The sequence below is a fragment of the Phragmites australis genome, chromosome 1 (assembly GCF_958298935.1).
Source record: "Phragmites australis chromosome 1, lpPhrAust1.1, whole genome shotgun sequence".
NCBI classification, from domain to species: Eukaryota; Viridiplantae; Streptophyta; class Magnoliopsida; order Poales; family Poaceae; genus Phragmites; species Phragmites australis.
The window spans coordinates 16,395,445-16,422,011 of NC_084921.1; the positions used below are offsets into that span (position 1 = coordinate 16,395,445).

General features: G+C 44.1%; 2 protein-coding genes and 1 pseudogene across 3 annotated transcripts; all 3 read left to right on the forward strand.

The window, feature by feature from the left end:
• Window positions 1-7,850: 7,850 nt before the first annotated feature.
• Window positions 7,851-12,292, forward strand: LOC133888083 (peroxidase 1-like; annotated as a pseudogene).
• A 5,998-nt stretch (window positions 12,293-18,290) lies between these two features.
• On the forward strand, window positions 18,291-19,956 carry LOC133888093 (BRCA1-associated RING domain protein 1-like). 2 transcript variants are annotated; one of them, XR_009903710.1, is made up of 7 exons: window positions 18,291-18,435; window positions 18,692-18,762; window positions 18,842-18,877; window positions 19,106-19,292; window positions 19,411-19,499; window positions 19,588-19,679; window positions 19,778-19,956. XR_009903710.1 is itself a non-coding variant. In XM_062328209.1 (6 exons), the coding sequence occupies exons 1-5, from the start codon at window positions 18,662-18,664 to the stop codon at window positions 19,673-19,675; spliced, it is 501 nt and encodes a 166-aa protein (XP_062184193.1). In that variant the 5' UTR covers window positions 18,499-18,661; the 3' UTR covers window positions 19,676-19,679; window positions 19,778-19,956. The 2 variants fall into 2 exon arrangements, 1 of the variants encoding a protein (XP_062184193.1); XM_062328209.1 differs by lacking the exon at window positions 18,291-18,435 and having other exon boundaries at window positions 18,499-18,762.
• A 2,367-nt stretch (window positions 19,957-22,323) lies between these two features.
• LOC133911427 (peroxidase 1-like) lies at window positions 22,324-26,147 on the forward strand. Its single transcript, XM_062353669.1, has 2 exons — window positions 22,324-22,679; window positions 25,032-26,147. Exons 1-2 carry the CDS (start codon window positions 22,461-22,463, stop codon window positions 25,884-25,886), a joined length of 1,074 nt encoding a protein of 357 aa, XP_062209653.1. The 5' UTR covers window positions 22,324-22,460; the 3' UTR covers window positions 25,887-26,147.
• Window positions 26,148-26,567: the final 420 nt, after the last annotated feature.

Here is a 26,567-nt window from a genome sequence, read left to right on the forward strand (position 1 = left end):
GATAAAAACAGTCATTAGTGACAGGTCATAACCGTGACATATCACCTATGACTTGCATAAAGTAATGGTCACAGTCATAACTCGTTACCTATGACCTTCGGCAATGAAAATTAAAATGATAAAAAAATCCAATTTCTATCACAACGACGTTATAGCTGGGATGGTGAGAGGGTTCGTGAGCGAGGGGAGGGCACGTGTTCCATTCCCACAAAATGCAAAGACTGAAAACAATTTAAAAAATAACATGGCTTGTGGGGCATATACAATGGACCCCTGTGTTAGGGTGGTTCAGGTAAAATAAATATTTTCTGATTTTTTTCATATCTAGAAGATATAAAAAAGTTAATCAATCATAAGTAAAAGGTAACTATTACGACTTATAACTTATGTTCAATTATAGATAATAGGTTATTGTTACAACCCATCACTTATATTTAATTATAGATGATAGATCATGATCCGTCACTAATAAATATCATAGGTGACGGATTTTTACCTGTCATTCATAACAACTCATCAGTGATGCATCGAGATGACAGGTACGAGCCCATCACTAATAACAATTATTACCTATCACCTATAATCTTTTTTCACATAGGGAAATACACCCGGTGCACTAATATATGATGAAAGTAAAATTTGTTCCACTTATAATTACTTAATCTGACCTTGGCTTCAATTTAGATTTCGTGTATTAGTATACCTCGGACTCGGACCGGCTAGTCAGTACGGCCTATAATAATCAAACAAATCTCGGTCGAAGCGAACCAACGATATCCAGCAGCAAAATCCGCATCAATCGACGCGTTGTGCACCAAACTCACGAAGACAGTTGTTCTCAACTGTTGATCCAGTCATCAGGGTCCTACGTGCTGCAGTTCCTTGGCTTGACTTTGGTAGCAACCTCAGTGGGCACCGGCAGAAAGGTACGGTGCCTTGGAATAGTCAGTCCAAGTCATCTATCTGATCTTATCATAGAACGCAGACAACCACCTCAGTACTGAATGTGAAGTATATAGTACTACTATATATACCCCACAGATCTATCACTATACCACCTCACCGCTAGGTGAATGCCCCAACTTGAAATTTTCGAACAACTATTATTCCAAGTGTGTTGTATATAAATACTAGCACAGCCATCGAGTTAAACAAGTGCCTGATCCTCATAATTAATTGCGCGGTTGAGGATACAGGCTCCGTAGCTAGTTAACCGTGCCGTCCTGGCAAGGAGAGGATGAAGATATATGAGCAGCAGCGTGGCCGGCCTCACTAATACAGGAAATCTCTTCACTGTCACTTCTAAAATTCTCTTCGCTGTCGATTTCAGAGTTGATAATGAGTAACAGATAATGATAATTGAGGACTATTACTATCAGTTCAGTGGACCGACACTGAATGAAGTTATCACTGTCGGCTAAAGGATTCAGCCGGCAGTGATACCTAAGGCATTACTGCCGACCGAAGGATACAGCCGGTAGTGATTCTGGTATCACTGCAGGCTGCATACTTCGGCTGGCAGTGATTTATTGGAGTTACTGCAGGCCGAAGGTTTGAGCCGGCAATGTTTTCCTTCTCCCCATCCACGGTCCTCCTCTCTGTCCTCTCTATTCTCTCTCTCTCTCTCCTTAATCTCTCCGTCTCTCTCTCAATACATGCATACAATGATACATATATTTATTGTAAATCAATAATAAAAGCACATTCATTAATCCATAGTAATGAACACATATTACAAGTCAGGCATCGATAAACACACAATATTACAAGTCACCCCCTGAAAAAGTTGGTTAGTTGAGCCAGTCCAGTATCCCTCTACCTCTCCTGCGACGAGGACCGCGCCCCCGCACTAACGATTGATGGCGTGAGTACGTCCGGGGACACCGGGGGGCCGATGGTGGTGGAGTGGAGGACCCAGCAATGCCTGATCGACCGCAGCGTAGCTTATGCTCCAAGCTCACTGGCGTGTCAAAGATATCGAAGTTTGACACCTGAATGCCTCTAAGTTTTGAGCTTTCGGCCTCCTCCGCAGCACACTGACGGGCCACCCTCTCGTCCTCCTCCTCCTGGGTGCGTTTACGTGATACTGTTTCTTGCTCCTCCGCAGTGCACAGCTCACGGGCTAGCCTTTCATCCTCCTCCTCTTGTGCACGTTTACGAGACGCCGCTTCTTGCTCCTCCTTCGCATCATCATTGGAAGGCCATTGTGTTCAAGAGTCGTCCAACGATACTAACTTCGCATCATACATAGTAATTCATATCATTCATTAATAAATGAAAAAAATCTACAATTTACAACTTAATAAGTGTTGGTTCTACGATATGCCATCCATTGTGAGGATGACAAGTGGGTCTGGTCCCACATGTCATTGACACACCGGTGGCATATCGTAGAACCAGGTCATAGCACGATGAACAACATACCATGTCATAGCAATTCAAAATTTCAGAGAATATTAAAAAATGATATACTACAAACCACCATAACACCAAAGAACATTCTTGCAAAAAACTATTAGGCTCAGTGGCTTAGCAAATGACCTTATTAGGACTTCAATATTAATTACATGTTCAGAGAGAAAGTATTTTTCTTAAGTTAGCATTTATGTACCAGTCCTACTAGTTCAGAGAGCAGCTTATCTCCAGACGAGCTGGACGTCCTATCTGAGGTTGGCCTAAACAATTTTCTTTTACTAAAACTGTTTTAGTAAAAGAAAATTGTTTAGGCCAACCTCAGATAGGACGTCCAGCTCGTCTGGAGATAAGCTACTCTCTGAACTAGTAGGACTAACACATAAATACAGACTTACGAAGAATGCTTCCTCTCCGAACCCACGAAATCAGTACTAAAGTCTTAGAAGTGATAAAGAAATACGGCCTAGAGGCATATCATCATCGTCACTATTTTATTGTATTTCAAAAGAAATGTTTGCTTCTCCGTAGAGAGCATGATATCAAAAATAAGCATGGTATCAATATCTATACATTAGGGTGCATTGATCAGTACGAAAATAAGTATAGCATCAATATCTATACATTAGGGTGTAAGAAGAAAAGCAACAAACAAAAACAAAAATTAGGCACCACCATCATATGCAACCACCATCCAACAAAGAGTCTATTATTTGATTGATCTGCATTAGATTATGGAGATAATTATATACGACTAGGTGCATATGTAATAACCATCCTAGTCGAGCTTTACAGTCATATGTATGATAAATAGTTATCTCCTTTCATCATTTGTGACTGCAAAATATGCTTGAGGACCACCCAAATATAAAAATTAAGAAACAAAGTAGTTCATATACACTGAACATGAACGTACATGTAAGTGCCATAAGTACATAAGCAAAACCACCTCCCATCAAGCAAGATAATGAACTGAACATCATATGGATGATTGAATAAAATTGCTCTAAGATAAATATAACAATTGGCCTCAGGACTACGATATCCTGCTCCCTAATTGTCCATTTGATACATCACAAGCTGGGCTAGAAGTTAAGATCACAACTAGATGTATAATTGAAAAAAATGTTCTCTGAAATTGAGCTTTCTTCCTGGCAATGCTGCTGGACATAAAAGCTGACAGGGAGGGAGAGCATTACTCTTTGAGAAACAAACACTAACCAAGTAGCAAAATATTAGAGCAGTACCAAAGGTTTCCTACTCTTCCAAAATTCAATCAACAAATACAGCAGCTCCTAGTCTAGGAATCAAGCCTAACTGGCAATGTACAGACTACCAACAATAAGCACAGGGACTGAACAATGTAATGCACTACTACTATCAAGATAATCTGTGCCGATCCAACAACAGAGAACAAACAGATTTAACACCTATTGCACTTAGACATTTAGCCCAACCTCAATGTTCCATTTGATCATCATAGAGCATATCACCAAGCTGTCCAGAGAGTAGAAATTAAAGGGAGGAGAAAACCGAAATACTCACAGTGCAATTCGGCTAAAGGAAAAATCAATACAGTCAATAAACACCTCCAATACAGCACTTGCACCAATACAACACCACCACCAATCGATTGCCTGAGCACCAAAGTTCTAAACACCAGAACCGAGCTCATTCGGCTCAATTTCAATTGACTAAACCACCCAGTGGTGAAACCAGAACTCAATTACCAAATCAACCATTAACCTCAGAGTACCTATCACTTTGCAGCAACCACAAACATCGTCTGGGAGGTGGAGGGAGAAGGCGGGTGATGGAGTACTCACCGCGATGATGTATTGGAGCTCGGGGACGAAAACGACGGGGACAGCCGCATAGAGGAACACGGCCTCGGGGACGGGGCGGCAGCGTAAAGGCAGGCGACTCCGAGGAAGGTGGTGTTGGGGACTCAGGACGGGGTCGACGTCGGGGAGGAGGATGACAGCGTCGAGGAGGATGGGAATGGCACCGGGCAGGAGGACGGCGACGGCGGCGGGGAGGAGGTTGATGGCATCGAGGAGGACACGGATAGTGATCACGAGCTCATGGACCTCCAGCGGCATGGGCTCCTCGGTGTCGGGAGGCGTTTCGGCGGACGGCATAGGGAATGGAAAAAAATTTCTTAGTGTCAAAGGGCGTAGAGCATCGAGCTATTTTATAGGTGAGGACTTTCACTACCGGCTCAATATGACCACCGGCAGTGAAATGGTACCTTCACTGCCGACTCACTAGGACAACCGTCAGTGAAACTACTTTCACTGCCAGCTCAATAAGTACACCAGCAGCGAAAGCAGTTTCACTGCCGGCCCAATATGTCCACCGGCAGTGAAACTCCTTTCAATGCTGGTACCGCGGGGTGCAAAAAATTTGTTTTAGCTTCGCGCATGTAGAGACTTGAATCCAAGCCCTACACCAAGTAAGACTGAACAAACCGCTGCGCTACTCAGGTGATTTCGATTGAGTGTGTATTATCTATATTTATTAACATTAAGTTGACCTAGTAGACCTAATACGTATTTATTTAATGAACTTGCTATCGATGTCCTCTCCGAAAGGAGGTAGCGCGTCGAATTGATTGTAGTCTTTCTCGTCAACAACATTCTTCACTCCGACAATCCTTTTTTTTTCCTTCAAAAACCACGTGGTGCTCCTTCTTGTTAGCCAGGTTCGGGTCCTGAACATAGAAGATCTGCATAACATCATTCGCAAGTGCAAATGGTTCTTCTCTGTATCTAACGAGTTTTTGGTCCATTGTAGTCATACCGTACTTGTCGATCTTCACATCCCCTGGGAATCTGACCCATTGGCACCGGAAAAGAGGAACCTTTAACACTCCATAGTCGAGCTCCCATATCTCCTATATGAATCCGTAATAGGTCTCCCTATTTCCACTGCAGTCGTAGGCATCTATACGGACACCGCTATTTTGGTTGGGGCTCTTATTATCTTGAGCTCTCGTATAAAATGTATAGCCATTCATGTCATATCCTTTGAATGTGAGGATTGTAGTAGACGGTCTGTGAGCCAACACATTCAACTGAGCACACTCTATCTGCTTATGCATCACCTGTCTGCATAACCAAGAGCCAAAATGATCTCTGTGCTCTCGCGCGATCTAAACATCGGACTTCCCTGGGTTTCTGGTGCGTAGCATCTTTTGGTGTTCTTCGATATACGGGTCCACTATAACTGATTGTTGCAGAACTGCAAAATATGCTTGCATGAATGAAACGGGGTCGTTAGTGCGGAATGCGTTTGCACCTATCGTCCCTTTCCCTTGTAGCCTCCTCTCATGGCGAGATACAGGCATACCAATTGATTTGAGATTCTTGTAGTCGACGCAGAAATCAATGACCTCCTCGGTTCCCCAGCCCTCGACCATGCAGCCTTCTGTCCGATTTCGGTTACGAACATATTTCTTAAGAACTCCCAGGAACCTCTCGAAAGAGTACATCTGATGCAGAAACACGGGGCCAAGAATCTGTATCTCTTTCACAATGTGAACAATAAGATGCACCATAATATCAAAAAACGATGGAGGGAACAACACCTCAAGCTGGGATAGAGTCTCGACCATGTCTTTCTGCAGCTTATCTAGCTTGGTCGAATCGATGGCCTTCTGTGATATTGCATTGAAGAATGAACACAATTTTATGATTGGGTTTCGGACCTTCGGCGACAGAATACCTCTAATTGCAATTGGAAGCATCTGTGTCATCATCACATGACAATTACGAGACTTCATGTCAGTTAATTTCAAGTCTTTCATGTTTACTAGTCTATTTATGTTGGCAGAGTAACCGAATGGAACTTTGATTCCATGCAAGCACTTGCACATTGCAATTTTCTCCGCCTTGCTCAGATTGTAGCTCACGGGACCAAGATATTTATTGCCCTCTTTCATCTCTTTGGAATGTAGATAATGTCTGAGTTTCAAATGTTTTAGGTCCTTCTGTGCTTGGTATGTATCCTTTGTTTTGCCAGGTATGTCTAGTAACGTACCAATCAAGTTATCACACACGTTCTTCTCAATGTGCATGATATCGATTGCGTGTCGAACCACCAAATCCGACCAATATGCTAAGTCATAAAAGATAGATTTCTTTTTGAACATAGAAGCTCTAAGATTAGATTTCGGAACCGGTGTACTCCGGCTTGTACCAAGAAACAATCCACGCCGTTCTTGTACTCTGCGCTCACACGGCTCGTATCGTACATCCATCTTCTGTCCATCTACAATTATATCATTATTGTAAATCCAAATTCATAACATCTAGAATATTTTGCGGTCACCAACAAATAAATTACCTTATCATCTCCTACCGGCAATTGGCCCGGGTTGGAGGAGCCGCCTTTTGTATGCTTTCGCGTCCGCTTTCGATGAGTATTTGTTGGTGCCATCCCTAGAAATTTTCTTTATTATTCAACACCTTATCTATGACTCATTAAGGAAACATGAAAAATAAATACGCTCATACATAAATATAATTGTATCTTGTTACATACCTAAATATCATGGCGAAAATTTCTAATTCATTAAAAATCAAAATAAATACGCTCATACATAAAGTTTCCATATTGGGAACATGCTAATTAATTAAAATAGAAAAAAAATATAATTGGAGCTTTCTACATACCTAAATATCATGGCTAATTTTTCTAATTCACTAAAAATCAACCATAAATTAGCTCATACCTAAAGTTTTTATATTGAAACTTTCTAATTAATTAGAATATAAAAATATAATTGGAGTTTGCTATATAACTTAATATCATGGCTAAATTGTCTAATTCATTAAAAACCAAAAATAAATATGCTCATACATATAGCTAATATAAATCAATAATAAAGATACTTTCCACCAGAATTGAAGCTTTCATATCATAAATGAGGTATAATTGCATCTATATTGTCTCAAAACATCATGGTCATAGGTTCATCTCCATCATTTCGAAATCTAGAGCAATTTAGCAAATAAAATTCAAATAGAAATGGATTGGAGAAGAAGTTACACACCTTGGAACACCTAGGGCATGAGGATTCTTCAAAATTTTGAAGCTACCAAGATCCTGGCGAGCAAAAATGGCCGCCACCGAGCAAGAACCGAGCTCTTCTCTGTTGTGCTTGAGCTTGCGGAAGGAGAGAGTGACTTTTATATAGCCAGGACTCACTCCCGGCTCATTTAACTAGCCGGCAGTGATGTTATGCTATCACTGTCGGTCGGTGGATTAAGTCGGCAGTGATGAGGGAGCAGGGCATCACTGCCGGCTCAATCCATCGACTGACAGTGATGACCCTTATCACTGCCGGTTCATAAGCCATGATAGCTGATTCTTCCCACGGGGTTTATGAATTGACAGTGATAAGCTGGCATATAAGACTAGTTCTGTAGTAGTGCATGGTGGCGCTCATCGCCACCGTGTGCCTACTGCTGTCGGCGGCGAACTGTGCGCAGCTGCAGGTGGGGTTCTACAACACCTCCTGCCCTAACGTCGAGACTCTGGTGCGGCAGGTCGTCCCGGCCGCCTTCGCCAACGACTCCGGCATCGCCGCCAGGCCCATTCCCCTCCATTTCCATGATTGCTTTGTCAAAGTACGTACATAAAGACGATAAGACACATGCATGCGTGTGTTGTGTGGAGGGCAGACGGTTCGGTGGGGACAGAAGGCCCCGAGCGCCTGCCTGTATGGCGCTCTATCACGCCAAACTGGGTGGCGCGACTGGTGTCGCTCCAGCCACCCTGGCGCGACCGATGCCTGCCACGTCGGCATGCCTCGTGGCACGGGGCCAGGCGTGCGCCAACGTGGCACCTCAGTCACGCCAGGCTACTTGGCGTGACTAAGTACTGAGTCACGTCAAAGCATTTGGCGTGACAAAAGGGGCTAGTTTAGATCCCCACGTGTTTTTATTAAAATATTAGTATTAAATAGGCTAAAAAAATTCGTTGAGGGCATACATATAATTAATTCAGCATGTAGGCTCTGCTTAATTATATATTTGGCCTGTGTTTATATGTCTGTTTCACTTTTCATATCGACATCGATGGAGTTGGTTCATGCAATTTGGAAATTAAGTATATACCCCCTAAAATGAAAATAAAGTAGCATCCAAGAATATTTGCAGTTAAACCCTATTAATTTTGACCTTTTTTATTTGCTTCTATGATCTCTAGCTAGTAGTCACTGATTCACTGTGGTCTCTTTTATTGGTTGTCTAGCAGGACATCGACATGTTCTTTATGACACACTATTTTGTTCTTAAAGCTACGTTGTATAAAAGATATAGCAAAATCTAAAATTAGATAACATATACGAGCGTATTTACCGAAATAGATAATATGTAGTCTTATTTATTAATTTAGCATCCGTATTCGGTGCACGGTGTACTGAAAATACACCGTGTACCAAAAAAAGCCATTTTCGACACACGGTGTGCCGAATACGACACTATCACCTGTATTCGGCACACTGTATATGGAAAATGGACTGTATTTGGCACACGGTGTGCCAAATACAAGCAACAATGCCATATTCGACACACCGTGTGCCGAAAAACACTTTTTGGTACCAACATGACCGTGTAAAAAAGCACCAAAAAGTCTATTTTTGGCACACGGTGTGCCGAATACGGACAACAATGCCTGTATTTGGGCACACTGTGTGCTGAAAATGGCATTTTGGTACACGGTATACCGAAAATCCATTTTCGATATAACATGTGCCAAATACGAATGCTAAATTAATAAATATAATTACATATTATCTATTTCGATAAATACATTTAGATATGTTATCTAATTTGGATTTTGGCCCAACACAGCAGTACGCTTCCGATGATAAGTATGTTAGTAGTACTTTCATGCTACAAATGTACATCACTGGTCAAAGTTTTCAAATTTCAACTACACACTTTCTTTTATGGCACCTATATGAGACAGTGGCAGTACTAGTAGCTACTATGAACACAATATCCATATTAATGAAGCAGTTGAGAAAATGGTGTTTCTAGAACACGAAAAGAAGGGGAATTAATTTTCTGGTGAGTGAAAATGGTGTTTCTAGAACAGGAAAAGAAGGGAAACTACAAACTCTTTAAGGTTGGATTTGGATTAATGTAAGTCAAATGGACGAAACTTCAATATCAGTGGGAAGTGGAGAATGGATTTGGGGAAATACTATCCAGCATGTGTGCGGCTGTGCGCCCTCTAGCTACTTCATTTACACATAGACACGTGACACGCGTGTGTGTGCTGTTTTGGAAAACATTACTCAACCTTCTTAAACTTTGACTACTTATTTATGAGTAGAAACCTAGGAGTAGTATATCTAAATTAGTTGTGTATATGGTAGAAAAAACTCAAAATATTGTCCCATAATATATTCCCGATATGTTCTTCAACACATTGTGGTACATATTACGTCAGATTTACATCAACAACATATATTTGTATACGTTGAGAGAAACAAAAAGGGTTCATTTGTCTCTATCAGAAAAAATGCAACATGACAAACGAAAACAAGCCCTAAGCTTCACCGAAGACGTGCTGAGTCATGTCTTGGCCAGTGTTTTCAAACTTTCTTGCCTCAAATAATTGATGGTTGAACAACAACGAAAGCTCAGTTGGGAACTTGGCAGCATATGCTCTCTGAACTCTTGGAAATTTTCCTTGTCGATACATGATACAAATAAATGCAGTACTCTATTGGCTTTCAATAAAAGTCAAGATAATACCTGTTAAAAAATAATAAATAAATAAATGTAGTACTCTCTTCTACTCGAAAATATATATGCATCATATGAATATAGACCACACGCGACTTTGAATTGTTGGACGAATAAGCGATGGTGATTGCTACTCATATTAACATATATACAAGTGCCACCTAAACATGTGCTAGCTATATAAATATATATATATATATATATATATATTAATATTATTCAAGATCTATTGTTTGGACCGCTACTTGTGCACATCACACGCTGATGTGCCACCGGTGCCATCTACTGAATCGACAGCCCAAATACTGGAGCTTCCAAACCAGGGCAACCGTTGGATTCGCTGTGAGACCTAGGAAAGCGTACATGCCCACACCCCGACGAAGAACAGACGGAAGACATCTTCGTCTCCACCGAGGAACTGGAGGAGGCTAGCCCAGGCCCCAGTGTCCCCCGCTGTAACCCCCACCGCAGGGATAACAAACCTCGCACAATCATCATCCGAGATGGTGTCGCAGTCTGCGCTGTTACCGGCCGGAGAAGACACCGACGAAGAAAAAACACCCACACGACCACGACACCATGGGTAGCCCTAAACCTATACTACCTAGGGGTAAGCTAGAAGAGAGAGATATGTACATCGGCTACAGAAATCATGGCACCGGGGTGTTTGGAATTTAATTGCCCCCTGTGTCGCTCTCTTCGCTTTAGTGAAGTGGAGAAGAAAAGGATTAAAAATATTTTACTCTTTGCTTTAGTGAAGTGGAGAAGAAAAGGGTCAAGAATATTTTTCTTGGCGGTGTTGGGGAACCCCAGTAATAGAGAAGATAGAAAAGGTACCATCTTGCTCTCTCCCTTCGACAAGTTGTCTAGATGGACTGCTGGCATGCTTGGACATTTCCTTATAGGTTTCCACTAGGAAATATGCTAATTTTCTTGGAGGTTTAGGGTAACTGCCAGAAAAATACTAATTTTTGTGGCGGTGTTGATTCCCTCCCAAACAAAGTGTATATCGTATCGGTTTCAGGTTACCTGTCACAAAAAAAAAAAATCCAATTTTTGCGGCGGTTTTCCATGTCCCTCACGAAAATTGTCCACCGTCATGAAAGTTCAGTTTGGTGGTAGTGACTTAGTTAGCTCACATTTCCATATAGTGTAAACAATTTGATGAGTTGAACAATTGAGATCAATGTTAATTGTGTTGCTACCATTTTAGATCAACATTGAAGCGTATGTACAATAATCCGAGGATAATCAAACATGCATTGATGCCACCTAGCAGCATGATGTGTGCTAGCTTGACTCTCACACTAGCTGATTAACGTGAAAAATTTGTGCTTGACTCAATCCAGGGCTGCGAAGCCTCCGTCCTCCTGTCCGTGAACCCGGTGGCGGCAAGACAGAGCGCGAAGCCCCGCCGAACAACCCCAGCCTCCGTGGCTTCAACGTCATCGACGCCGCCAAGGCCGTTGTGGAGCGCCCAAGCACGGTGTCCTGCGCCAACATTGTCGCGTTCACGGCCCGCCACAGCGTCAACCTCACCGGCAACCTCTTCTACCGGGTCCCCGCGGGCCGCCGCGACGGCAACGTTTCGACGGAGGGCAACGCGCAGGACAACCTTCTAGGGCCGAACAGCATGGCGCAAGTCCTCATCGACAGCTTCAAGGCCAAGAACCTCACCACCGAGGAGATGGTGGTCCTCTCCGCCATCTCCCACACCATCGGTCGTTCCCACTGCGACTCCTTCCTGTTCAAGAACCGCGAGCAGCACCATTAGCCTGGAGTACCAGTCGTTGCTGGAGGCACTGTGCCCGCCGAACACGAGCCAGTTCACGCCCAACACAACGGAGATCGACCTGAGCACGCCCACGGTGCTAGACAACAACTACTACAAGCTGTTGCCGCTCAACCTTGGCCTGCACTTCTCCGAGGACCAGCTCTTCCGCAACACCACGCTCGCGCCCATCGCCAGCGCCTTACCACCAATGAGACGCTAAAGGAGCGCTGTTGGATTTAATCTTTGCCGTAGGTATCGGGGACTCGTTTCACGATAGTACGGAAGCAAGGGGTTTGTATATGGCTATAGTGTCGTTCGTATGTGTGCAGAGTTCGAGTCAGAGTTAGAGTCCAGAGTCGGATCATGGGATGGCACGATTCGTATTAGGATTCAGAGTTAGCAAGTCGCTATAAATATGAGTTATAATCTCTAATTTTTGTAAGCAAGACATAGATTCGTACAAGCCACGAGTTGAATAGACTCAAAATTTCCTCCAGAGAGTTTTTACCTTGTCTTATTGTTCTCGTCAAGATACGCGAAGTTCGTTCTCACCGGGTAGTACGCGACTTAGACGTTGCTAGTCGATCGGTGTGATCGAGAGCAGCACGTACACGGCGGATAACCAGACTAGTCATGATTGGTCACGTATGACTAGTCGCTCAAGCTGGTTGTGACTGATGGTCATGAATTGGCGTACTCTATCCTTCTGCTCGCTCGGGTGGTCGAGAAGCCTGGTCGCTTGCGTTGGCACGAATCCGGAGTGGTTGTGCACATGATCCAGTGGTCGGACCCAACATATGGTATCAGAGCTAGTAGTGCACAGCACTAACTTGTGAAGATGTTGATCATTCCTCAGGGCGAGGTGGTGCGGGAGAGCGGCAGTGGGTCGTTCATGTACCTGCAGTTGACGGCGACAAACTACACAAGCTGGGTGATTCGCGTGCAAGCGATGCTGGAAGATCAAGGCGTTTGGGAGGCAGTCGAGCCAGCGGCTGGTGCGGCCGTCGACGAGAAGAGGACAAGAAGGCGAGGTCGCATCTCTTCCAAGTGCTCCTGGAGGATCTCCTGATGCAGGTGGCAAGGAAGAAAAACTGCAAAGGACGTCTAGGACTGTCTCAAGATAAGGTTCGTCAGTGTGGATCGCGTCAAGAACGTGCGGCTGCAAACGTTGAAGAGCGACTTCAACGCCATGTACATGCAGGAGGGACAGAGCTTGGACCAGTACACCGAAAGGCTCAACAACATGTTCGTTAGGTATGCAAACCTAGGGGAGACGCTCGTCGACATTGCATTGGTCAAAAAGCTGTTCGATACCGTACCAGATCGATTCCTGAGTGTGATCGCCGGGATCGAGCAGTTTTACGACCTCGACAAGATGTTGTTCGAGGAAGCCGTGGGGTGACTTAAGGCGTTTGAAGAACGTACACACTCGCGTGCATCCGGTGGCAATAGCATCAGCGACAGCCAGCTCCTGTTCACTCAGGCCTAGTGGCAGGCATGGCAGAAGAAGGATGGTAGCAACTCCTCATCAAGCAACAAGGGCAAATCCCACCTTGCTGCAGATAATAGCAACTGTGGACGGGGTGGTCGTGGACGCGGCAGAGGCCGTGGCAGAGGTGGTCGCGGCGGGATGTCGCGCAATAATGAGGAGAGCAGCTCGGGCAGTGGTCATCGCAACAAGAGCCATATCAAGTGTTTCAACTGCTACAAGATGGGTCACTACGCGAACAAGTGCAAGGCACCGAAGAAGAAGGAAGAGAAGACACATCTCACTTGTGCTGACGACACCGAGCCAGCCTTGCTACTCGTAGTGTCAGAAGAGCCAGCACAAGAACAGCAGCACCAGCGGGGAGTCGTACTGCTGAATGAGGAGAAGTTGAAGCCGGAACTGCGCGACACAACAGAGGGAGGCTCCAGCTCTGAGGTCTGGTACCTGGACAATGGGGCCAGTAATCACATGACCGGTAACAAAGAGAAGTTCAGAGAGCTGAACGAAGGTGTCACTAGCAAGGTGATGTTTGGGGATGGCTCCATGGTACAGATCATGGGCTTAGGGTCTGTCGTGTTCAGCTGCAAGAACGGTGACCAGTGGCTATTGCAGGTGGTCTACTACATTCCAAGACTGTGCAGCAATATCATCAGCCTTGGATAACTTACCGAAGTTGGACACAACGTGATCATAGATGCTGAACATCTACATGTGTATGATAATAGTCCTGCACGGTTGCTGATGAAAGTGAGGCGAACTCCAAATCGCCTCTACAAGATCGAGCTGCATCAAGAGACGCCAGTATGTCTCTTAGCCAGCCTTAAAGACCCGACGTGGCTCTGGCAAGCGAGACTCGGACATGTCAACTTCGCAGCTATGAAGCTACTTGTCGAAAAGGGGATGGCGGCAGGAGTGCCGCTGATCACGCACCCAAACCAGTTATGTCACGGTTGTTTGCTGGCAAAGCAAGCGAGGCAGCAGTTCCTGACAGTGGCAAATTTCAGGGCGGAGAAGCCACTGGAGGTGCTACATGCTGACCTATGCGGGCCAATCACGCCTTCGACTCTCGTCGGTAACTGTTACTTTATGTTAATTGTTGATGATTACTCACAGTGGATGTGGGTGTTCGTGATCAAGTCGAAGGACCAAGCTTGCTCCATGTCCAGAAAGTTCAAGTTGCAGGCCGAGAACATGAGCGGGCAACGTATCAAGACGTTGAGGACTGATCGCAGCGGGGAATTCCCCTCTCTGAGTTCACTCAGTTATGCGAGGAGGCTGGGATCAAACGACACCTCACCGCGGCATACACGCCACAACAAACGGCGTGGTTGAGCGGAGGAATAGGACCGTGATGGCGATGAAGAGGTCCCTCCTCAAGAGCATGAACATGCCTAGAAGGTTTTGGGGGGAGGCGGTGCGGCACGCAGTGTATCTGCTGAACCGTCTGCCGATGAAGGTGCTGGACGAACGCACCCCGTTCGAGGCTTGGAACTGAAGGAAGCCGCATTTGGCGCACCTTCATGTGTTCGGCTGCACTGCACACGTGAATGTGACAACGCCATACTTGAAGAAGCTCGACAACCGAAGCCAGCCGATGGTGTATCTTGGCGTCGAAGACGGTTACAAGGCGCATCGTCTCTTTGATCCACGACGCGGGAAAATTCATGTAAGCCGTGATGTTAAATTCAATGATAGCATGGAGTGGAGCTGGTGTACAAGTACAGGCGGTGGGGAGCCATCTGATTTCAATGTTGAGGAGGCGATTAGCACTGAGCCAATGGTGGGCGGTTTTGTGCCACTCACGGGTGGTCTGGCAGGTGTGCCAACGTCCGTGACACATGATGATCAAGCTCCTTCATTGACTCTGCTGGCCGACGAGGTGGCGCCTGAAGGGCCAGTAACCAGGAGACACGCTGTGGCACACACGGCAGCCGACTCTCCAACAACCCCTACCAATCTAGTGGTGTTACCGACACCTGAATTGCCAGTGGATGATCGAGCCACACCGCTATCGAGTGGGAGCAGCAGCACAGATGAAGGGTCTGTTCAATATAGGCACATTGATGACATCATGAGAGATGCTCCAAGGGTGGATCTCGATGAAGACATGGAAGAAGAGGTCATGCTCGTGGAGACGGAGGAGCCGTCTTGCTACCTTGAGGCTGCTGGATAGCAGGTCTGGGAGGACACCATGACCAAGGAGATCGACTCCATAGAGAAGAATAACACATGGACTCTCACAGCGTTGCCGACTGGTCACAAGCCAATTGGGCTCAAATGGGTTTACAAACTGAAAAAGAACACAGAAGGAGATGTTATCAAGCACAAGCCAAGGCTGGTCGCGAAGGGATATGTGCAGCGGTAAGGAATCGATTTTGAAGAAGTGTTTGCACCGGTGGCTAGGCTGGACACCGTACGCGTCATCCTTGCTGTTGCAGCCAACCGAGGTTGGTAGGTTCATCATCTTGATATCAAGTCGGCATTCTTAAATGGTGAACTCGAAGCGGAAGTATACGTGACCTAGCTGGAGGGATTTATAGTGAAGAATAAAGAGAATCTTGTGCTCAAACTCAGCAAGGCGCTGTATGGACTCCGACAAGCGCCACAGGCCTGGAATATCCAGCTTAATAGAAGCTTAACGCAACTTGGATTTGTGAAGTGTGCTCAAGATCACGCCGTATACACAAGAGGAACGGGTCGGCATGGAGGTATTGTTGGAGTATATATTGATGATCTCATTGTGACAGGAGAAAGTCCAGAGGAGATCATGGGATTCAAGCAGCAGATGATGAGTGAGTTCGAGATGACCAATCTCGGATTGCATAATTACTATCTCGGGATTGAGGTAACGCAAGAAGATGGGCGAATTACAATCAACCAAACAGTGTATGCAAAGAAGGTTCTTGGTCAATTTGGTATGCTGGATTGCAATCCCACAAAATTCCCCATGGAACAAAGGGCACAGCTGCATAAGTGTCACACTCGGTTTTAGAAAGGGACAAAACCAGATGTAATCCACATGTATGCCAGGATCAAATTTCATACATGCAGTGACTTCATTAGTGTATCACACGCAGTGTCATTATGACAACGTTTAACTAGAATAAATAAAGAGACCACAAAGTCTTGAACAAAAGCACACAACTAAACTCCGCGAACTCCAACTTCCACAGGCAATTGACCGGGGAAACGCCAGCCTAGCAGTCTTCATCTTCGTCAACGAAGAAGTCAGGATCTCCTTCAATGTCTGAGCAGCGCTTGGAGGACATTTGGGTAAAACAACAAGTGTGAGTACAACTTGTACTCCGCAAGTGTGGAAAAATACAATGCCATGCAAGCTTAAACAAGGAACAAGTTGAAACAGTTTAAGTTTTGCATAAAAGCTAACTATTCTAACAAAGTATTATAAAAGCATCCTACTTGTCTAGGTGAATCAACAGCAGACCTCCAACTCCTAGAAACATCTCCACATGTTTCCCAACCACCTGAATCCCACATCAGGCTCCCAAAAGACTAAACAAACCCAAACCCATTTAGCTAATCATGTGAGGATCCAAGTCTCTCATAACCGTGAGCACGACTGTTATAACAGTTTTTACACTCTACAGAGGTTGTCCAGCTTTCCCCAGTGGTGTGTTACCCGGAAAGTCACTACAAAGCCGTTACAAAGTTTCATCCAACATGTGCATACCTACTAGGTTTCACCGCCGTCAAAGTGGCATTCACTACAAAGCTCCAGAAAGTTTTCACCCTTCCCGTCCACTACACATCTCATACCACTATCCAAATGGTTATGGCCTTTGCCGTCCCCACACATGCACTCTTCCGTTTGGCACGCACGAAAACTGGAATCCACTAATTAATAGGCTATGCCTATCCCATACCAGATCTCGTGGTTGGTACAATATTTCTTGGGTTGTCGCTCCATGAACAGGTTCTTACTTAGGTCACTTGAGCAAACACTAAGCTAACAATATAACCATCATCAACCACCAAAACCACTTTGCTTAAGGCCTAAGGTTCCATGTTGCTAACGCCATCATTAATATTCCGAACTTATAGTTACATTAATTTGTTAATCATGTTTAACCCTTAACCCTTCCATCCCCTTGTGCAAAGCTAAGCATGACTACCCATCATATCCTCTACTAACAATATGGCGACAAGGAATTATATGGAATAGGATACTATAAGTACATAAGATTCAAGATTAACAGCATGCATGTTGGAAATAAAAGAACGCATTTTAAATAAAACTGGGAGCAAAATGTTCAAGGACACTTGCCTCTCCCAACTTGCTGCTCAGACTCTTCAAAAATTTGGTCCTGAAGATTCTCGAACTACTCTTCGTCTTGAGCGGCAGGTACCGAAAGGCAGTTGGTGGCGGGGTAGACCGCGGCGGCCATAGGTGAGCTACGGGGAGGGAGCTCCAGTGGCCAAAACGCGATGGTGACGGCACCGGCGTGTGCGGCTGGCTAAGGCAAAGCTAATGGGCGGCTCGGCTACGTCAAGCGGCGATGATACGACCGATGGCGGATCTCAGGTCAGTCGGCAATGGTGGTGGGCGGCGGTGGCTTGCGGTGTCCGAGATTAGATGGGAAAGAGGGGGAGGACTCGGTTGTTTATATAGGCGAGGCATGCGATTGGATAGAACCGAGGTGGTTAGGATTCGGACTCAGGGAGGGAGGCACACGGCGCACAGTGCTCGAACTCGAGTCTGGCTCTGCAGCGTCTGGGGTGGCTACGGGAGGAAGAAGGAGACCGGGGGGGGGGGCACTAGCATGCGGGCGGAGGCAGAAACTGACCAGGCGCCAACAGCGGAAGGCAGCAGCGCTGCTGGGCCGTGGCCTTTCCGCCTCCCAAAAATCTCGTCCCCACCGCCCGAAAATCTCCCGCCTCCCGCAGATGGCGCTGGAGATGGAGAGCCTGAGGAGGTTCCTGAACCCGCTGGTGCTCAACCTTCAGAAGATAGAGCTGGAGCTCATCTGCCCCGTCTGGTGCGTTGAAACATCTCTTGCCCCCCTCTTGTTTCCTTTTCTTTTGGTCTAGATAGATGCGGCTAGAGCATGGACAAAGGATTGGAGTAGGACGATTTTCTTGCTTGTGCTGTACATCAAATGTTCAAGGTGTCATTTGTATTGTTGAAGATCTCACTATGATGCCCGCAATAGCGAAAATGATTGCCATCTATCATCCTCTACTAATCTTGCCTTGCGAGTTGTGATGGTTGACGAATTTGTTGGGGTCTTTCAGCAAGTGTGCCACTACACCGACTACGAATGGTTACAGCTGTGCCATCTACAAATCAGCCTATCATTCTCAAGGTACATCATGGCTTGCTGAATTGTTTCTAAGTTCTGATTAATGCCTCGATTCTTTGTTTGATCTCAACATCCTTTGCAGATTTAAGGCCGGCCTCCATGAGAAATGCATTGAATGGTATATTCCTGGCAACTTTTGTGATAACATTTCTGAAATACACATACTCATTTGACTTAATTCTACAGATACTCCTATCAATCCGAAAAGGAAACTTTGAGTTTTGTGGTTGTATTTAGATGTAAAGTTTGTCTTCTGGCTTGCATATAATAGCTATGTACCGTGAGTTTTGTGTACCATTTCCTAAATAAAAATTATCTGCAGTACTAAGTTATGATACCAATATAGGGCTCCCCAAGCATTCTTTACCGGTGATATTGCGAACAACTTGGAGCCTAAGTTGGTCCGTGCTTCTAAGATCAAATGTAGTGTTTGTGGATTGAAAGGCGCAGCACTTGGCTGCCTTGTGAAGAGCTGCCGCAAGAGCTATCATGTCCCATGTGCCCACAAGATCCCAGGCTGCCGATGGGATGAAGTGAGTCTTGTACCTTAATCAGCATTGTCCATTCTGTATTTAGTGAAAATGCTGCATCCTTTGTTATGGTAAAACATTTAGTCAATTTATCTTATTGAACGATTGTGATATGATCCAGGAAAACTTTGTTATGTTGTGTCCTTCTCATTCATTGAAAAAGTTGCCTTGTGAGAGATTGAAATCGAAAAAGAAGACCAAGCTGCAGCAGTATGTTCGTCGTGCCTGTTTTTCATAGCTGCATTTTTCTATACCTGATCACGTTTTCTGATGAATCCCTTTTCTCCCAATTCCCCAGACCGTCTTCTGATATGATGCATGATAATCTAAATTCACCTTCTCCAATGCAAAGGGATGAAATATGGATCAGCCCTCAATGGTCATGAAAAGGTATTTTGTTCCGTGTTCGATATGATCTTCACAGACTACGGTACTTTATAGTTGATTTGAATATGTGATCTGTCCTGACATCTTCAAAAACTTCACAGGAAATCTTGGATCAGTTTGAGCATCAAACTGGCACCACAGTAACTAACAACTGGAGGTCAGATGTGATTTTTATGTTTTTGTGGTTATTGCAAGTTAGACAAGATTTTTGGATGTTGTCACCTTTTGGTGTGGTACTTGTAATCCTGATAATTTGAGCTTAATAAATTACTACTTACTATGGAAACATTGTGCTGGCATCTACTTGGTTGCTGTAACATAGGTTGCCCTCTTTTGCAAGGAAGTTCTCTGATACAAATTTGCATGTGACATAGTGCTGAAAGCTTGTATTGAGGCTAGAGAACCAGTCCCAGAAGAGCCCTATCAGATCAGTTCTGATGTTCATGGCTCTTTTGATGGCCCTCGCACAGGAAGGCTTCGAGCAATCCGCCGGCTCGGCCGGCTCGTTTCGCTCGCTTGCTTGCTACACACTTGCTTGCTTGCTTATCAAATATATATAAATTGTTTTGAATTGCAGCAATTCTTGGAAACGAAATTAATATATATATATAACCCTTTACCGAGTGTATACACTCAGCAAAAAGGCCGTCACGGCCCTGCTGCCGTTTACTCGTTTTTTTTTTGCCGAGTGTTTTTAAGCCTTCGCCATGTGCTCTGGGCACACGGCAAACAACTCGATTCCGGTAGTGTACCTTTTAGTTGGTTAGAAAACCGACTAGGATACTTTCTTTATTTTGCGCTCGTGATGGGATAGATGATTAAGCAAAGAACATTCGGAGGTTAGCTGTTTTGGCATTCTGCAACAAGCTCACGATGAGCCAATGCATGAGTCCTTTCACAACCTGAAACAAGTTCAAAGGTGAAAGAATGGGAAGCAAAAGAATTGAAAGGAAATCTTTCTAAAAAGAAAAAGGGAAAGGAAGGTATTTTGATGCTGCTCTGTAATGAGTGTAATCGTGCGTAAAGCTTGACTCAACACTACGATTCTGAAATACCGTAGGATCATTTGCGTGTGTAGCTAGAACGCTGGGTTCAGAACACACGATTGGACTCTACACACCCGCGAAAAAACGAGTGAATTGATGGAAGTTAAGGACACGTACGTTAAATTAAAGATGAGAGACTCACACACGAAGTGCTTGAGACTATGTACATAGTTTTTAACAAGAATTTGGTCATGTATGCTCGCATTCACCGAAGAAGAAGAAGGCACGCCCGAACAGAAACCGGAAAGAGTGGACAGGTTAAAGATAGAGACTGAAGCATGTTGAAGTGCTTCAATGACACAAGAATTTAATAACACCATATATAGACCCTATTTGGTAAAGTTTATCAGCAGCTTTTGTTTTTTTAAAATCATAAACTGTGCCAAATAGACTGAGGTTATGCTAACTTTTGAAAAATTGATAAGCTGATTTTTGATAAAATAAACTAAAAGCTAATAAACTGATTGAGAATGATTTTTTTAAAAAAGTTATATATCGAGAGCTTAAAAATTAAGCTTATAAACTAGCAGATTTCTTAGAAACCATAAATAGCTTTTTGAAAAACAACTTTTCAGCAAAATTCTATAAATTTCAGCTATGACAAATAGAACCATAAATCATGCTAAATCCCTAGATAGGAACAGTTGTCCATGAAGACGCCAGACAACAGTTCTCTGTTCCCACAAATTGACTAATTCCCAGTTCAGGAGAAGACACACGGCACACATACAGGGCGTAATGTATCCTCTTCTCTCACCTACCAAACTTTGAATGTTATCCTTTATCAGCCAAGAGTTAACAACTAATTACTACAGATAATTATCTAACTCTAAAGCTGAAAGAGCAAAGATTCCCTCATCAACTTGTACACACTCAATAATTTTCTTCCCTGGGGACCGATGAAATTACTCATAGCTCAGTCTGAGGTCAGAAAGCAGCTGTGAGCATGCACGGCCTTGTTAAAGGGAAGCTTCACCAGTATGGAACCTGGCCGCCTGGAGCTAGGGGGCATGCACCTATGGTGTCAGAAGGAAGGAAAAAAGCAACCAAATGGCACCACTTTACCACATCGGCGGACCCACCCTGTGCATATGTATGCAGTTGCATACCTAAGTTTTTTTTTAAATCGATTATATATATATATATAGAGAGTATATATTAAGATATATATAGTACACAGCTAATTGGATATAAAACTCACAGCCTTAACCTTTCATCAGCCATTTATTATTGGTCTATCTTCACTTTCACATGCTCCCATCGAGCATACAGCCCACACACTTAATCACCCATCAATTTAATTACTCTTAGCTAGTTTGCTTCCTCACAATCTTGCAAATTTAGGTCATCTTCAAGAGAGATCTCAAATCTCCCTTTTCCCGTGCTATAGTATTTTACGGTCTACTGTAGCACTAGAAATCCATCTTCAATAGATCCTCTATCTAGTGTTACAGTGCTGCTACAGTAGAAAAATAAGGATGCTATAATAGTGATAGATGATGCTGTAATAGTATTTTGAGATGAAAATTTGAGGTAACTATTAAAGATGATCTTAATCTAAAATTTCTGGATCCGCCGCTGCTTCAGCTGTCCTAACTCGCAAACTCGTTTGACAAACCTGCCCTTCCATTTCATATGGAAAACAACTGCTAGTCCGGCGTTGCTATATAATCCCACAAGGCACACAAGGCGTAGCCAGCCAAAGCTAGCTGCCCGAAACAAGCTCCCCACAGTGACCATGAAGATGAAGGGGTTCTTCTTCTTCACCTCCGCACTCGCCATCCTCGCGCTTCTCCCGGTCACCGCCGTAGGCGCCGGCCTCAAGGTCGGGTTCTACAACAAGACCTGCCCGTCGGCGGAGGCCCTGGTGCAGCAGGCGGTGGCCGCCGCCTTCCAGAACAACAGCGGCATCGCCGCCGGCCTCATCCGGCTGCACTTCCACGACTGCTTCGTCAAGGTATATACGCGTCTTGTGCTACGATTTTTGCTTGCATTTCCGTACAGCTTATTTTTGCCTAGCTGCCTGGCTTGTAACTTCTTTTTGACTTGTATGCATGTACTTTTAAGCACGACAAGTAAAAAATAAAAAATAAAAAACAGATAAGCATTAGCATCTTTTTTGTGTGCACAGACTATAGACATGAAAGTTCAGCCCTTTTGAGGAAACACGCATTGAATAGTTTGCTTTTGCAATAGTTGTACAACTGTAGGTGTAGTCCTCCATTATGGGCAAGCAATATTATGAGTCACATACTGTCGATACTCCCTCCGCTCAAAATTCATACGTTTTAGAGTTGAGGGTAAAAGTTAAAGGTGAAAGATAAAATGATTATTTAATTTTTTTTAATATTATTTATTGTGTGAGAGATAAGATTTATATTGAGAAGAAAGTTATTTAATAGAGAGATAATATTGAAAAACTAATTTTGTTTGAAGTTATATCAAAATCGTAGAACATCGTGTATTTTGAATATTATAGAAGAGACTAAACTATTATCTATTTTGGGATGAAGAGAGTATAATAGATTCTCTTTGTTGCTCCCATTATTTAGCCATGATATATATTTGCATGGTTATCCTCTTTTAATATATATACCTACATAGTTATCATTCAACAAATGTTTCAGAAGATCTTTCTAACAGCACGAAGTGTAACATCATGCATGCTTTACTCAATATGATGATACTATATTCCTTTTTACCTGTCGTTTAGAGACACGATCTCCAATATATGTCTTGGATCGTTTCTTTTCCTAAGCATTTGTTATTAATTTTTTTTGATAATATAGTTATTTAAGAGTATTTTTATGACAAATCTATTAACATCATTCTCATGCATGAATCTTACAACTTTTATGTACATCAATGATCTAAGTTTATAAAGTTGACTGTACGTCATTAGTAGAAAAATGATTTGTACAGGCAGTTCGGAAATTCTATACGGGATTTTTTTTAACCGTCTATAAAAAAGAGTCTGTATAAATCAGATTTGTTCAGATATTTTTTTTGAACCGTCTATTTGTACAGATAGTTTATTATTGGAACCGTCTATACAAATGATTTGTACGGATGGCTCATTAACAGAACAGTCTGTACTAAAGTTTTCTGGAGCTAAAAAAAATCTTAAAAAATATTTTTCCTATCTACACCAGTCCACTATATTATTATATAGACATGATCGTAAATCACACGATTTTCACACAAAATACCTTCCTTACTATCTCACATGTCGTTCATTACTGATCATTGTATGAAAATAATATATATAAGATATACGCTCAAAACGAGTGGGACATTATTAGTACAGACGGTTCTATACTAATAGTATGTTATTAATATAGACGATTCTAAACTACTATTAGTACAGATAATTCTAATTTAAAATTATCTGTACTATTACTGATAATATTACAGACGGTTTTAATTTGAAACCATCGTACAAATGGTTTTAAATTAGAACCGTATATACTATTAATATAGATAGTTGTAGCTTGTAATCGTCTATATTGTAATGTCCTGTTTTATTACAACTGCTCGTTACTATTTTGTCAGATAGTTTTAGTTTAAAACCATCATGATACTTTTATACGAGTAGCTTCGTATGTAAAAAACGTCGCATTAAATAGATTCTTTATCGAAGCGTCCCACTGAACAAATACAGAGGGACTATATAAAAGGAACGTACTGAACTGGATATATATAGTGAATACAGTTAGCGATCAAAATCACATTTATGTTTCGTTTGGGAACCGGTGGTTGACTGGTGCGTGCCGACTGGTAGTTATCGTCCATCTGGACATCGATCATCGGTTGGACACATGCATCTCGAGGGCTGTAGACCTGTCGTTGTTGCTGGTCCCAGTCAGACAGACGTGTGTATGGCGACGACAAACACAGGGATGACCTTGAGCATGACTAGTTGCTGCTAATACTTCACATGTAGTCCCTTGCTAAATGTGTAGCTGGGAAATTGACAAGTCTGATTCACATCATGTCTACTCTTCAAACAATCTTAGAGAAACGGATGTGGACTAACAACTCCCAGAAAAGGATCACCGATTGGGATAATGGACCATGCATGGTACATGCTTTGCTAACATTTAAATTTGATAATATGAAAATCAAATTAAGCTACCTCGACTTATGGACATTCAAAACCATGAATCTTAATTACATGCAGTCTAGACGTTTGAACAGATGAATATGTATTTTGTTTGTATGATGGAAGTAAAATTAAACATATTAAAGAGTACACCTGTAACGACGGCTAATGCGTTACGTATCATACTCGTCGATCAACATCACGCAGGGATGCGACGGCTCGGTGCTGATCGACTCGACGGCGAACAACACGGCGGAGAAGGACGCGATCCCCAACAAACCGAGCCTGCGCGGGTTCGAGGTCATCGACGCCGCCAAGAAGGCCGTGGAGGCCCAGTGCCCCCGGACCGTGTCCTGCGCCGACATCGTCGCCTTCGCCGCCCGCGACAGCATCGCGCTGACCGGGAACGTCACGTACAAGGTGCCTGCGGGCCGGCGCGACGGCAGGGTGTCCACTGAGCAGGGCGCGCTGGACAACCTCCCCTCTCCGTCCTCGAACGCATCGGTGCTCGTCGGCAAGTTCGCCGCCAAGAACCTCACCGCCAAGGACATGGTGGTGCTCTCCGGCGCGCACACCGTCGGTCGCTCCCACTGCGACTCCTTCACCAAACGGCTCTACAACTTCAGCAACGCCAGCGACGTCGACCCCACCATCAGCTCCGCCTACGCGTTCCTGCTGAAGAACATCTGCCCCGCCAACAGCAGCCAGTTCTTTCCCAACACGACGACGGACATGGACCTCATGACGCCGGACGTGCTCGACAACAAGTACTACCTCGGGCTCACCAACAACCTGGGGCTCTTCACGTCGGACCAGGCGCTGCTCACCAACGCGACGCTCAAGGCGTCCGTCGACGAGTTCGTCAAGAGCGAGAACAGGTGGAAGAGCAAGTTCGTCAAGGCCATGGTGAAGATGGGCGGCATCGAGGTGCTCACGGGGACGCAGGGGGAGATCAGGCTCAACTGCAGGGTCATCAACAGCGGCAGCAGCGCTGGGATTGAGCTTCGGATGACCGGCTCCGACGACTCTGCTGAAGAATTCACCGAGATAGCAACGAACTAACTACTGGATGCGTGCACAGTGTGATCTTCTTCAGTAATGTGGAGTTCTAGCTACGTCGGGTTTGCTTTTCACAAGAATAAAACAGAGGAAACGCATCGAAATCCTGGAGAAAGGATAGTTGTTTCTCTTTTTTTTTTTTCTGTTTTGGCTGATGTTTGGATTAGTGTTGTGTTTGTAATAATGCAAGAAAAGAACGTTGCATGAAATGTTGTTCACCGGGAAAATGTGCTGCGAATTACTGTATTAAATAACTATTTACTACGTGTCGGTCGACTAAAATTTCATTCTGCCTCACGTGATGCTGTATCCGCGTGATCGCATCATGATTTGTACGTCTGTCGAAACCGAGCCCGAATCGTTCTGTGTATTATCAAGCCCGCCACATGCTATTGGATCCGGATTCGACTCGTATTAGGTGTGCCATTTCGACTTATTGTTGTCTTTGAACCACGTGCACAGCTCTGGTTTCATCGAGACTTCGAGAGAGGGGGGGGGGGGGAGAGAGCGAGGTGAAGGTGATTTCATCGGTAGTGATGGCAATTTGCAAGCGGCGGAGCCCCGACGGCGGTTTTGTTCTTTGTATTCGGTCGATCTCCTTATTCCTCTCTCGTGCGCGTGATAGGCTACTGCCTTTGTAGTTTGCACTCTGTTCAGTGACGATCCCCCCCCCCCCCCCTAATA